Genomic DNA, 15,574 nt, shown 5'->3' with positions numbered 1-15,574 from the left:
TGTCGCCCCTGTCACGGACATAGATTGATCTGGTCAACTCCGTGACAATGACTTTCTTAAGGAACAAGATGAACAGAAGCATTTAATTTTAAAACTAGAGGAGGAAAAAAGCGGAGTTAAAGGCAAGAATGCTCAGCTAACAGGTGCAGGTGTCAAGAAGTCATTCATCTGAAATCTGTCACCATCAACAGAGAAAGGTGCACTGTGTTCTTGAGCTTTTGTGACCCCAGCATTTGTTCCTTCAGGCTTTTTAGAAAGCAAAGATCAGGTAAGGAGTTTGCAATTCATCTAGTATTTGTAAGCTTATTGTTAAACCTGTTACAGTGTAATGAGTCTTCACTGCTTGTTATGTGCATGAGCATAGTTGTGCACTGGATTGAATTAGAATAATGTTGCATGCACTGTTTATTGTACAGCAATATCTGGGCTACAACGCCATGTGTTTTTTATCGTACTGTAAGCTACCTAAGCAAATGCAATTGGATTACTGCATACACTTCAGAAAACCATGCCTGTCTTTGCAGTGCAAAACACATTGCATAGTAAATAAATGGCATGCAGTATCAATAACAAGTAGAACAGGGGTGCAAAGTATTTCATACTAGCACTGAACCGAAATCCATACTCTTATCTTCTCTGCAGCTATGCAATGCTGAATGGTTTGAAAGAGATTCCTCTACATATCTGGGGCATGACCCCATCTTCATTAAGAGTGAAAATCTAACTCATTTATGACAATATCCCAATCTCTTGAAGGGGTAAGAATGCAAATCCATGCTTCTGAGTTAGTTCAATAACCACATGAATAAAATTTGGTTCATGAAGTGTTTCCTTCAAACATATTTGTTGTTTCAGAAATTCGCTATCAACAAGCATCAGTGAAAAATGACTGAAGACACTGGAAAGGAAGATGCTTCCACTGTGTTTTCAGAGGATGGATAGTGATATAGGTTGGTTTGTCTAGCAATAGGGACTAGTACATTAGTTTAAGAACTAATATAAACTAAGTTTAGCAAAAGGAATCCACAAATGATAATTCTAAAACTTTCCATTTCAGCTTTATTGGGTGAACAGTATTATTTTTCCTCAATAATTCTGCACTGGGGACATAATAGAATATTTTTATTTTCTGCCTCAATGATTTTGCCTTATGAGATGTACTGGAGTCACAATAGAATGCTTTTATCTTTTACCTCAAAACATGCAGGGACGTTTTCCTCAGATTCCACATACATTGTTTTTAAAAAGCGGTTCACTGTGGTCCAATAAGCAGTGGAAATCTTCCAAATTGGAGAAAAGTTAATGAAAGTGAGTCAAACGCTTCCATGATGAAGCTGATGGTGAAAAAAGGGAAGAAGTAGGTGGGCACTTGACCACCCTGAATACCACTTAGCATTCCCAAAGGAACATTAGCATATAACTATGTGCTCTTGAAAAGTAGTGAATATATATGCCAAAGTACTGCATATGTATATCTTAACTATTTAAATATAGAACCTGAACTCTGAGAGCGTAGGCTTTCTTGTCAAGCTGCTCGACGTGCTTCGTGAGGAATGCCAAAGGAATGCCACTACAGAGTTTTCTTCTCAGATTTCGGATGACTATAGGTACCACATATCATCTTCAGAGAGTTCTGAGCCCAGCTTTCTTGATATCAAGCCCTCTGGTGTAGAAGGTGCATGTCGTCTGCCCCTGCTTTTTGCTGTGTGGGCTCTGGGTGTGGGGCAGTAGGGAAGGACTAGTTTACATGAAAACAGAGCACAGCATCCTGGGTACGTGGCTCCACAGGGCAGAGCTGGGAACAGCAATGGTCTGCTTTCCATGGGCACACTTACCTTGGGGCCAAAGCCCTGGGAAGGAAGGTTGCTGGCCACTGCCTCTTTACCAGGAAGCAGTACTCCTGGAGGTGGATGGAGTCATCCTCATAATTCAGACAACAGGTCATTAAGTGAGGCACTGATGGCTGAAGCTGCTGAATATGTCAGGGAATAACTTACATTTGCTTGTTTAGCTGTCAGTAGCACGGAAGCAGACTAGAATAAAAAGGGTTTTGTATGCCTAATATTTATATCTTTCATTAGGATGTGTTAGCTTCTGGGGAAAAATGTTAACTGTTTTTTGGATTCATTTGACTAATGCATGGCAATGCAAAGCCTGAGTGAGAGTAATTAATTGAGTTCTCCCTCTCCACTTGCCTTCATGAGAAAGAGCCCTCAGAGAATTGGAAAGCTGAAGAATCTGAAGCTAAACGTTCAAGGAAGCAGTTACAGTTATAGCAGAGTGTCTTAGCATACTCTCAAATTTTATTAATAGCACCGAGTGGTCTGATTACACAGAGAAATTTATGCCTTTTATGTGACATGTCTTGTCATACCAGACAGTTCATCAACATCAGATAGACCTTTTAGGCAGATACATCTTGTATATTTGTAAAATGTCATAAATCTTATGAGATTGCATGATTGCATGAAAGCACGATGTTAGAATGTTTATATTCTAATAATATCTTCCAAGACTCCTTTTTTATTTCCAAAGTCCTGTTTTAGATGTTAAACCAATTAGGAGTAAAGGAAAATATTCTTTAGATCAATTTTTTAAATTTTATTTTTGTAAGGCTTACTATGCCTTCCTTTGAAATGTCTGCTACAGGCTGTTTTTTTGAGAGGATGCTATACTAAATGACCTGGCTGGACTCAGTCTGGAGGTTATTTTGATCCCTATCCAGATCCTGTCCCTCTCCCTGACAACTACCAGAATAAACAGCAAGAGACCAGGCTGAATGGAAGAAGGCCTGGAGATCACAAAGGTGAAAGGATTGGAGCTATCTATCTAACAGTTTAAGCCTCCAAGTACATCTTTTTCTCTTTTTTCTTTCTTCTTCTTCTTCTCTTTTTTTTTTTTTTTTTTTTTTTTTTTTTTTTTTTTTTTTTTTTTTTTGGTCTTATTCCTGATGGGAGGTTGTGCAAAAGGAAAGGTTTTGGTGGGTACGCATTCAGAATCAAGGTTTTTTATATCTCTACTTTATATCCCCAAAGCTGTAAACTATTTCAAGAGCTTTCCTCTTTGAAAGATACCCCAGATTTTGGACCAAGATTATCAGAGACAAAGCAATATTCAATTGCTTATGACCATATTCTCAGCAGGCTTTTTGGTGTCACCTGTTGGTAACATACATTTGACAAAACTGTAAGTTAAAAATTACAATGGTTACTGCAGTTTTCTATGTGCTAAGCTTACTGTGTGTGCATGCAGAATGAAGTGATAAGGTGGGTGGACTAACAGTTTTCACTGTGCCTTTCTAAAAACCAGGGCACTGTTCAGAACCACTGTCTTGGGAGATACCATCAAAAGCAGTTGAATATCTCTGCTAGTGATGAATGGAACAGAGCAAGTTTCTGAAATGTGATAAGAAGATAAAGATGGCATTAAAATTGCCTCAAATGTCCCTTAAAGTTAGATTACGTATGCTGTCATAAGGCAAATGGAGGGACTACATTTATTTATTTTTTTACATTAAAACCATAAAAAAGCTTCTGTTAGCAAATTAATGTTAGTCTCACAGTGAAGATGTAGGTGAACTAAAATAACAGCCATGTTGCCCTGCCCGAATTACCACTGGATAGGTTGCATTCTGTGTACGACATTCTGTACTGTAATGGTTGCTGAAGACAGTGTTACTATCATATGAATTTTATCCAGTGTAACAAAAATGAATTTGGCCAGCTTTCTTTCATTTTCTCATCGTGGATCTTCAACAGGTAAAAAGATTCAATTTCAAGAAACATACTGAAGGAAAAAGAAGGGCAAATAGCTTGCTCCTTACTTACCAGATGACTGCCAGCCTGATCTCACTCAACCGGACCCTGCTGCCTTTGTGCCACCTGTGACCAGTGACACATCAGAGCAGCAGTTGTGTTCTGTGGATCCCCAGGGGGTGCTCCCCACACTATGAGTTGTGGTATCCACCCTGTGCCTGAACCCTGCTCTGTGTTTTGCATTCTCCACCCTGTTTTCATTAGCTGCTTTTTCAGTCTTACATCACCTGTTATGTCTGTTGGCAATTAAAGTTCTGTAAACTGTAATGTCTTGGTCTAGTCTTCAGAGTCTGTGCATGTCCCCTATGCTACTTTAGGCAGCACTCAGTCATTTTACCTGTTTTGCAAACAAACAAGTAATATTTCAATTATTAAACAGATTTCTGAGAGTGCTCTTTGCTCTCTGTTATTTTTTTCTTCCAGAAGCAAGTTATTTTTATATTTAGCATAGACTTGGTATCTCCTTGGTGGATACGTACATCAGATTTACAAATTATTGAAAGAAGACTGGAATGTAACACTGTGAAGACATAACTGGGATCCTTGAGTACAGTTCTCAAAGATATGTTATGCTTGCATTAAAAATGTCCCATCTTTTGATGTCTAATTTTAAACTTGTGCAGCCCTAGCCTTTGGAGGTGGCAATTATAAAGCTGGGAATTAAAAGATTCTAGATGAAATTAATGAGAGAATATTGGTAGTTTATTAGTCTAGTCATAAAAAATATTTCAGACTAAAAGCCAGTCAAAGTTGCTAGTCTTAATACTGGAGATGGTTATTCTTCTTCCACATATGTTGAAAAATCTGCTCAATTTTATGTGCTATAATTTCCCTGAAATATGATTTCCAGAATTGTTGTGTTTGGGGTTTTTTTTTACTCAATTAAATTGTATTAATTATAAACAGCAACAATAAGGTTCAGCATCTCAGCCAAAAAAAAAAAAAAAAAAAAATCATTTAAATCATGGGAAAGAAAGGTATTTTCATATGGTGCTGTTTAATAGAGGAATAAATTGAGCTTCCTGACTGGGCTATTTTGTATGACTGTCAGAGAAAAGCAATGAAAAATATTAGGGCATTAGCCTTTTTAATGAAACAAAATAGCAGTATAAAATGTCTTTTTTTTTTTTTTTTTTCTGAGAGAGATGTTGAGTCATTTCAAGGTAGAATATGTCAGTCTGGGGAAATGCACACTGGTAATTTTTCACTGGATATATTTGCATGTTGAAAGTATTTTCAAAATGCAAAACAAGTTTTGTGCCAAGAAAGTGACTCCACAGTATGACCATCTGCAGAATAGGAAATACCCTTGGACAGATTCGGAACTCAGCATTTGGTTCCGCATGCAGATAGCACAGTCACTAATTTTAGAAGATATCCAGATTAATTCTGGTGTTAGCCTCTGCCCAGTGATTAAAATGGCATATAGCAATTTATTTAATAATATATTTCCTGAAGTTCCCAGTATTTTCACCAAAAGCATTAACTCAAACCTTGCAATTGTTTGAGTAGATTTAGTATTCACAGTGTTTTTAAAAATGGGCTTAATACAAATTGTCAAATTTCAGTTCAAATTACCTGCTTACCTGACATGCATCTCAATGTGCTGTCACCTTTCTCAGGTCTTCTTTCCACTTCCAGCATTCACCGCATTTGGGAACGCTGAGTTCAGTAAAACTAGTATTTTACTGAAAGGAAGGGCTGTTACAGGAAAATCTATAGTGCTTTGTTATTGAATAGGAGGATGTGTGCCATGGCTTTTCCGCTGTTCTGTGCTCTCTCAGCAGAGCCACAGAAACCAAGGCTGTCCTGCTGTCCCCAGCCCTTCTAGAGCTGGTTCATTTTCTGTCTCACAATCAAGCCATGGTTTTGATCAAGAAGGGTCCTTGAGTCAGATCGATCTGTTGAGTTACGTGCTTTATGCCTGCTAACTTGGAGATGCCAAATACAAAAGGCAGTACTAGAAATATTACAAACCGCAACCCTGCGCCAGAAAAACTACATACTTGTAAACAGTTTTGGCCAGGCCAGAAAATTTCCTTTTCTTCCTGCTCACTTCACACTGCTGCAAAAGATAGAAAATGAGGGAGGCAATAGGAAGAGAAAGGAAATTATGGACAAATTTAAAGCACAAGCACACTGAATCTAAAATGCAAAGCCTTTTTGTAATATGCAAAATGTATGAGGGATCTTACTATGTCCGTTGTGCCACTGATAACAGTAGGGATGGGGACAAAGAGGATGAAGTTCGGGTGGTGCATCTTTGACAGCAGTTTGCAGTGGGGGAAGGACAACTCTCTCCTTGGCAGGAGTCTTGGGCTTCCTGCCACGTTGCCTTCAAAGGGTGCAGTGCAGTTTAAGAAGGAGGTGGAAAACAACAATGTTGAGTTCAGTGACAAGATAAAGACCTCTGTATAAAATAATGTCTGCTGGTTTTGTAATACTAGGAAAATCTTTTCTGACAGAGAAGAAGAAAATTTATTTTCGTCATTACATTTTCAGAAATAACCTATGTCTGAGTATCTCATGGCAATAAGCATTTGTGATGCTTGTGTGCTCTATTTCTAAGACATATCAGAGCTGCTTATTTAAACAAACTTTTTTACCTTCTAGTAGCTGCTTTAACTAAAAGATTTGTTTGGGTTCGAAGAAGTGCTGTTTTGAATGTAGGAATGGGGCACTGTACTGTGAAATGGGCTGCTATTGTAGCTGTGATGGTATAAGGACATAGACAAGGCAGAATTTGTAGCGAGAGGCAATTTTATTAGATGAGCAGATGTAGATGGGAGAAAAAACAAGCTCTCCTCTAGACCTGAAGAAAGGATCTGAAAGCTTTTTGATTATTTGTTTCATTAAATCTTGCTTCAGAGTGGCAGGACTTTAAACCTGCTGCAAGGCCTGTTACTCCCTTACCCTCCTCCCAAAAAACATGCAGTTTTTTCAGATTACTTGAACTTTGGCCTGCCCTAAGTAAAACCAACCCAGACACAACTATATATTAATTACTGAGTACGTATAGGTAAATCTGCAACATTTGCTCAGCTATTACGTATTGAATGATGAAACATATATGATGTTTCTCTCCAGACTCTCTCGTTGATCCTATGCGTTCACTTAATGTGTTGTTGAAAAAACATCCTGTATATGGCACAAAATTAAAATAATACTTATTCTTATCAAGATTGTGTTTCTATGCTTTGAGTATTTTGACTGTTCTTTATTTCACAGTTAATTGCATTTCATTCTATATATTTTTGGCATAAAATACACACTTTTTGCAAGATTTTAGGTCTAGAGACAATGAGCTATTATTCCCAATTTATATTTAAATAAACAAGAGTTGGAATCAGCTTTACTGGACTCCATGCAACAATTCTATATTGCAGTGTCAGTGGTGCAGGTCTATTAATAGTACAGTTAGCACTGTAGATAATTGTCACAGGAATGTCTGGATATGCACAGTAGCACATTTTAAACAACAGCCAGATGATTGACCATTTTTGTAATCTTTTGTTAAGTACCGAAAGTAAATAAAGGATTTGTTGTTGCTGTACAATTTGAAAAAAAATTAGTAATACATGGTTACTCTCCTCATTCAAATTCACTTTCAATGTGATTTTCTTTCACTGAATGTTGTATATGGTGCGAAGAATGAAGAAAACAGAGGAAAAGTGTGTAGGGCACTAATTTTGATTACAATAGCAAAAATATCATGAATAAATTACTTAGCTCATATTGAATATATTATCAATTCAAATTGTGTCAAAACATACTTTGTACACCATGTGTATTACCAAGAATATTGCAGGTTTCTGATATTGTCTAAAGCCAAAAAGGTGGTTTTGCTGTGTCTGAAGAAGTATGTAGTGAGATAAAGAATTGTTACTAACCCTTGTTTTACAGGAAAGTATTCAAATAAAGGTGTAAAGCAATGTTAATTAAATGCATGTATTGTGTTCTGATTCCTCGTGGCCTAGTAAGATACAGGAATGAGAAGTGGAAGAAAGTATTAAAATAAATATTGTAATTTAAAGCGATGAAAGATATTTTTTGTAGTGTGAGGAAACACTTTTATCCTTTGCAGTTTTCAAAGTATTTTTCCTTGCATTAATGCTGGGCTGCTTGTTGCCTTCTGCTTTACTCTGAAGTAGTCTAAATCAGAATAGTGGGTCTGTTACTGATGAGGAGAGCTCACTGACTCGCTAACTGTCCTCACATGTGAACAGAGATTCTGTCTTCTCTAGTGCATTTCAGAAGTACAATGAAGAAACCCACATGTTCATTTGCCATAAACCTTTTTTCTGCCTTTTCAGGGAAGCAATCAGTCGTGTTTGTGAAGCTGTACCTGGTGCCAAAGGAGCCTCCAAGAAACGAAAGGTATTCTTCCCTTCTTGTAGTGAAGTTGACTGTTTTTTCCTAGTTCACACCAAGGAGACCAGCACAGCAGGCAGGAAACTTAAAACAGCTTTGAGAATTGCAGATCATTATGTATTTAAAGTATTTGCTCTTCTTACATACTGTATGCTGCTTCTCTCTCTTTGTCAGAATCTTCTTTTACAGGAATCTTGAAGTAGGAGTACATCTCAGAAACAGACTGAAGCTTGTTCCTACTGTAGAAACTCCATTTGTGTGTGTGTGTTTTCTTTTGTAGATTTGCAGGTGAAAGGCTAAAACCAAACAAAATGGGATGCCTTTTCATTCAATACATGAGCGAATTGTGAAAATCCATACTGGAAACTACTGAAGAGTTCAAAAGTATACATTATTTTGAAAGTGACTAGATCTGTTTAAGGAGCATAGCTCTTCTGATGACATTTAAAGGGTTTGGAAATTGCTAGTTACTGGAAATTGAAAGAATGTGCCCAGCAATTTCCTGTTTCACATGCTCTTCCCTGAGCAACATTGGCCTAGCGCACTGATTACTATACTTTGATTCTTATGTGTAGTGCGAATTAGGATCTGCAAACAAGGAATGGAGGAGGCCTCAGCTTGGCCCCTGCAGCACCATACGCTCTTCTACACGCCCATGAGCAAAGTTGGGATTCAACGCTAAGCCTCAGGGAGAGAGTGCAGAATGAAATTAACTGTAACTGTTGTGTGTGTTTCTGGATGCAGAAGAACAGGCAGGTGAAAGTGAGGTCTGCCTGCTTGCCACTGCCTGGCCATCTTTGCAGTTCCCACAGAATAGAGAGACTGAATTCTGCTTCTGCAATAGGTAATGTTCCCAAAATAACGCAATGGAACCACATCTGTGACAGCATAATTGGAAATTGTCTCAGAATTGAAGTTGTGATTCTTGTCTTCTCCAGGAAATTTATCTCATTGGCAGTGTTAGGTTCTCCAGCCTTGATTTTTAAACCAAAAAAGGCAAAATGCCTTTTTTGTAAGTGTTCTATCATACAAAATGTAGGAGTCTTGCACGCCTAGTGAGACACTATTACTATGTTTAGGAGTACTGTCACTTATTAGTTGTGAAAATGAAGTACTGTTCTTAAAATAAATCTACTGGTGGAGAAGAAATTTTGCCCAGCAACAGAATATCAGCAAAACGTTAAAGACAAGTTATCTGTTGTCAGGGTGTAACTTCCATGGTTTTGCCTCTACTGGTTACTGATCTGGTTAAGGAGGCTTCTTGAGGACAGTGGCACCGTTAAGTGGGGATCATCAGGCATTAGCTGGGAAGGGTTTAAAAAAGAAAGAAGAATAGTTAGAAGAGCTTGTTTTAGAAAGCTTCTTGTGAAAATACTGTCTCTGTAACAATATGAATTAAAACCCATGGAGCACAGATGTTGCATGCAAGTAATAAGTAGTCAGTGTGTTTTTAATCAATCAAACTGAAAGGAAAAAGTTAGCAATGAATTTAAGCTTTAAGGAGGAGTACAAGATTGGCCAGTGTGGTAGAGACAAAGCTTACCAGCCTTGCAGGCACTGTATCTCAGATACATTGGCAGAGGAACACTGCCTTCAGTCACAGCTCTGCTTTCATAATCTCATTACCAACATGCATGTGCAGCTGTATATCTGCAGTGAGTGCATGGCTTGGTCTGCTGTTTCTGCAGGGCAGCCTGCTTTTCAGGCTGCATCAACCTAGACAAGACAGCTGTATGAGCTGCCAGAAGTGGGAAGTCTGTGACCTATGTAAATGCTCTGAGGTAACCCCTCAGGTTACACTTTGATCAGGCATCAGGGTATACCTACCTAACTTGTAATCACTATTAGTAGTAGTAGTATAAACGAGATACTATCTCATAGTATACTATCTCATAGAGAGGAAAATAGCTGTTCTGATGAAGTGATCTTTCAAAGCTTAGCAGCTTTTTAGAAGTTTTATTGTTTGGGATAACCCTATCTACAAGAAAGGTCACCCAAGTAAATGGAGCAAAAATATGCTTTTCCTCCCCCAACAGACACCGAACAAAGTTCTGTCCAGCATCTTGGGAAAGAGCAATCTTCAGTTTGCAGGAATGAGCATAATGCTGAATATTTCTACTGCAAGCTTAAACCTTATGACTCCTGATATGAAACAGGTGAGTATAAGAACGATATTAATTTGTGAGTCTTTTGGCAAACAGCCCAGTGTGCAGTTATTTCTAATCTACCAAAATACTGGCTTAAGGTGTAATTACTCAACATTGTTAATAAAGTGAATGAAAATAGAATATAAATCATATTAGGAGTCATATTATGCTGCAGCATTCAACACAGATTTGATTTTCTCCTTACCATGCTTGAGGTTTTGCTCTTAAGGGACCTGTAATTTGAAAAGGCGGTTACTGGCTATAGGAGTTCTTGTTAGGCACAATTACAAGCATTCAGAGTGTTCAGAGAGGTGCATCTGGAGTAGGTGACTAAAGGACAGAATGTGCAACCCTGATTTTTTTTTTTTTCATTCTTCTGTCTTAGAGCCTTGAAGGGCAATCTGTTTCTAAAGTGCTGCTAAAAATATAGCTGGAGGCATTTTGCAGTGCAGTGAAATGCCAGTCTTTTCAAAAGACTAGGCAGACTTTTTCAGGCAGCCCATTTCTTCTTCTCTGTGCTGAAGGTACCCTACAGACTTTGGAGAATTACTGCATTGGTCTGTGAATTATGAATGAGATGAGAAAAATTCTTGCTCAGAGTATAGAGAAAGCAGTCAGGCTTGTGTAGTCACTGCTATGCTATTTGCAGGGAGCCTCATACTGTGAGAAGGCACACAACTTTCTGCCCAGATGGGGGAAAAAATTTTTTTTGCTGGCTTCAAGAGCATCAGGATTACAGAAGAAAATGAATATACACATTGTGTGATAAAAAACCTGCTGTTCATTATTATATTTTCACTGATTATATTTTCAGTGATTCTTATCCTCCATTTCAAAAGCATTGTAATCTTCTACAACGAGCACTGAGACTATGAGTGCAGTGTTATGGTTGCTTGCAGTATTTTGGAGCCTTATTATGCAATAGATAAAGAGATGTTTTTCATTAGGCCAGTTGCCCACAGTCAGAAGCATAGGAACTTGATCTATTTATATTACATCTATTTACCTATTTATAATATACTACATCTATTTAAAAAGTGCCAGACCCTGAAAGTGATTTTGTTTTCAGCCGACATCAGAGTAGAAATGCAATTAAATGTTATATCCCTGAAAAGGATCCTCCCCCAAATGCTTTGATTTTTCTCTGTGAGTGATGAGCCTGATCTAGCATAGAATGGGGAGTTTGGTGGCCCTGCATGTGCAGGGAGGTTGGAGATTCATGATCCCTGAGGTCCCTTCCAACCCTGGCCATTCTGTGATTCTGTGATGAAGTGATAACCAGTGAGCTGAAAAACAAACAAAAAAAGGAGTTGACAAAACTGTTTCTCCCAGATCATTATTGTTCTGGATGCTCCCAGTCTGAGAAACATCTGGTTTCTCAGAGATCCAATTAAACTATTGCCTCTTGTTTGTGCTGAGCATTTGACTTTAAAATAAGCATGGCTCTGCCCTTGGAGGCTTCACCCAGGAATATGGCTCTGGGCATCTTTTTCCCAGAGGAGGTGAAATGAAAGAAAAAAAGATGTTGCAGGCTCTTGGGTGGCAGGCAAGCAGTGGCTTATGTCCCTGCACAAGAATGTTGTGATCATGCTAAGCAGAGGCATACGGAACCTTTTTGTTTTCTTTTGTTTCATTTTATTTGTTTAAAGTGCAGATCTGGGTAAGCTGAGGTTTTTCCAAACAATTTGCCAAGCAGAATAAACTCCTTCATTTAAATTAGGGCAAGATACCAATTATCTGACACTCCTTTCAATATTTTGTATTTGGGGAAAAAATTTAGTTTGCCTCAAACTAATCTAAAATGTTTAACTATGGAATTTGGAAAGAAAAAAAAAATAGAAGTCTTACATTTCCTTAAAATTTGAAAAAATATTTTTTGAGGCAATCTTAATTTTTCTTTTTAATGCTGAAGAATGAGATGTTTGCACAATACCAAAGGTGCAGAAAATATCTATTAGTTCACTTTCATTGCTAAGTTCACTCCCTTTTTATGGAAAAAAAAGATATGGAAATTCTCACTGCTGAATACAGAGTGGTGGTTCTGCATTGAAAACTTAAAAATTAAGGACAAATCCTGAGGCTGCTGTGGAAGAGTATTACAAAGGTAATGTTCTATGTATGAAATAAACACTTTGAGTTGTCTGTGTTGATTCTATCTGACTTGATGAAGTTTTCTTTTTAAGGAAGGATGGTTGCTAATTCTTTTAGATCTTTAAAATTCAGGATGAATAAAGACATCACAGAATTTTTTCTACTGAGTCATTCTTCCCTTCCCTCCTCTACCTGCTCCCCTCCCCCTCCAAAAAAAAAACCCCAAAACAGTTTTCTTAAATTTATGGTTCCCTCTCCAAGTGAGGGATTGAAATGTCCAAGGCACTGAGTAAGAGGCCTGTCCTAAAACAGATGAATACTTTGGTATGAATTCTATGAATAAAATGACCAAGAGAAATTTTCTCTCAAATAACCTTTTCTTTCGTGGTTCTTACATGATTTTATTATTAAAAGAATAATAAGTTAAATCTCAGGACAGCAGTGCAGCAGAACTGTTATCCTCGTATTAGAGGTTCACTACAATTCATCTCTTCAGAGAAATATCTTGTTAGTTCAGACTGTACATAAGCAAATTGAATTTAGTCATTTCAAAGCCCTGGGGTATGCCTGAAATTTTACCATGATGCTAGATTGCAGCTAGATTGAAAATCCCATTTGCATATTGCAAACATTTATGTTTGCAACATAAAACAATACAGAGCTATTGGAAGGAATATTAGGAACTTGAGCTGGTGTGCAGGTTGGCATGATGTCATCAATTTCACCATCATGGTATTAGCAGGAAAGTATTTTGATGAAGGGGACCCTTTGCTTCATTCATTATTAACTGTGATAAAGAAAGCGAACTTTAGCAGATTAAAAATTCTCATGTGGACTCTGTATGAGAAATCCATATGAATTACTGGAGTTCTAAGAACATTTAACAATTTTGCTGTGTCCTGCCAGGTTCTAAAGAATATCAGAATGAATACATTCATCCTTGAGTTTGTTTACATTCTCATGTTACAGGTGCACTCCTTTGTAGATATAACACAGTTTATTTTGATTGCGGTTTTGGATTTTCACCCCCAAAAAGGGGTGAACTGTGAAAAAATCCTGACTTGCACTTCATTCTTTTGATCTTTTGACACAGATCATAGCAAATCACCATATGCAGTCTATCTCTTTTGCATCTGGAGGTGACCCGGTAAGCATTTATTTTTAAGCTTTCTCCCACACAGATAATGCTTCGAGAACCGTGTGACAAAATTTATTGTATAGCTTTCTGAAAGAAAAATACAACCACCTTAGCTCCTGCTTCTTGTTTCATGAATTCTTCTTGATTGTTGCCATCAAACTCTTTTTGAGGGAAACTAATGTCAGGCAGTCACAAATCCTGCTCTTTGAATGACTGAAAGGAAAAGTATCAAGGGCTGCAAACATTCATATAAAAACTGGTAAGTGGAGCTCCATTTTTCATTGTAGGATAAGCAAATGGGTATTGTGTGAATTTTCATCCCAAATGTTTTTTATTTTGTCGTCTTTGCAGTAACATACAGTTATGTTGCAGGTATATGTATAGGTTTTTTTCCTTTTTGTCTTGAAGAATACAATGAAGAGTGCATTAAGTACTGCCTCCATGTATACTCATTACACACAAGCAGTTTGAAGACTGGCTTTCAGAAAAGGCTAGATCTTTCTTTGTAATTTTGCTAAGTTTTTAGATACACCTACACATTTGATTCATTTTAGATCGAAGGACAAACTCTGGTTGTGCTTTATCCTGTCTTTATGAGTGGCCCATCCAAAGGCATAATAAATGTGCTCTAAAAGTATTTCTCCTTTACAAAGAAGCAAAAGAACTGTAAAACAGGACAGTGCTTTCTTCATAACCTTAGGAATATGAGATCATTTAAGCCTAGACTAATTGTATGAACCTACTTTTTGCTCTGTCATATTATCTTATCTGTCACAGAGTACAGTAAGGTGACTTACAGCCTGCCTTTGTAAGCTATTTCTCAGTTAAGCTGTTAAGTTGAAGACTGGTGGCATTTCCCCTGTGCATTTTACTGTCCTTGGTAAACATAAGGGCAAACATCAATCTTTGAATAGCTCTGCTGAACTCAGTTAAGTTCCAGAAGGGAAAAGGACACCATGTCATAATAATCTGAGGAACAAAAAATGGATTAACAGCAGCTTTCAAATACAACAGATTGCAATGGATGCTGCAAATGAACAATTACTGAAGTAGGCAGAGGAGTGATTAGCACAGATCTCTGCCTCTATAAGAAGATTCTTTGCTCCCCATCTGCCATCCCAAAAGCTAAGTTGCACACTGCCCACTGATAGAGTGATTTACCAGAGAAGAGGAGAAAAGCAGTAGCGAATGAATTTGGAGTACACAGGCTCTTCTAAATGTTTTGAAGAGAAAATTATACTGCTGTGAGTCAGTGAGCTAGCAGAGAAATCGAAAGGTATGGCGTGAAGAGAGCCTTTGAGAGACAGCGAAATTGTGATGTTACTTTCTCAGTATGACCACTCATATGATGTCATCCTGGAGGTGGAATGGGTAGGTGTGACACTGTGCAGGCTCATCTCAGGTGGCTAGACTTTAAATCAAAAGCTGCTTCATAAATGTTGTGGTTCGGTGATTTTTTGTTGTCAGTATTCCGCATCAGAACATCATGTGGACCAGCGGCAGTTAAAGAGTTAATGTTCTGGTCCCGTTTTCTGCCTTTTATGGGCATCCTGATGGGAGGAGAGGGGCGGCATCCCTTGAGGACCTTTCGGGAAGAGGAAGTGAGGTGGAGCTCCGGAGAACCGCGGGGGCTGCCTCTCTTTCCGGCTGCAGTCAGCCGCGTGTTTCTCTCGCACCGTCTTGGTTTGACTCACACTTTCAGTGCTCTTGTCACTCTCGTTTTGTTTGATTTGGTTAATTTAGTAAATTACCGTTCCTCCTCAGATCGTTGCCAATGTGCCTTCTCAATTAAAACTACCTGCTAGTTCTCTGCCCTTCTCCCTCTCCCAGAGCTCACGCAGCCGGGGGGGGGGGGGGGGGGGGGGGGGGGCGGGTCGTGTGGCAAACTGTTAAGTTTCCTTCTTTTTTAAAATCTTTTTTCCTGGGGCCTGTGCCCTCCCTATCACGGACTTATATCTAGGGATAACCCCGTGACAACTGCTGGTGGTTCCTTTGTGCCAAGAGCACAGGAG

General features: G+C 38.3%; 1 protein-coding gene across 1 annotated transcript in view; it reads left to right on the top strand.

Annotated features, from left to right (window-relative positions):
- The window catches only part of SHC3 (SHC adaptor protein 3), a 52,285-nt gene that overhangs the window by 25,064 nt on the left and 11,647 nt on the right, over positions 1-15,574 (top strand). Inside the window, exons 3-5 of the mRNA XM_042864986.1 lie at positions 8,129-8,192; positions 10,223-10,342; positions 13,518-13,571. Coding sequence (XP_042720920.1) covers positions 8,129-8,192; positions 10,223-10,342; positions 13,518-13,571 — 238 coding nt within the window. The remainder of the gene's footprint in view (positions 1-8,128; positions 8,193-10,222; positions 10,343-13,517; positions 13,572-15,574) is intronic.

The sequence above is a fragment of the Lagopus leucura genome, unplaced genomic scaffold, assembly GCF_019238085.1.
Source record: "Lagopus leucura isolate 7727_CA_CO unplaced genomic scaffold, USGS_WTPT01 Super-Scaffold_774, whole genome shotgun sequence".
Taxonomy (NCBI): Eukaryota; Metazoa; Chordata; class Aves; order Galliformes; family Phasianidae; genus Lagopus; species Lagopus leucura.
This window is presented reverse-complemented; position numbering and strand designations above follow the sequence as displayed.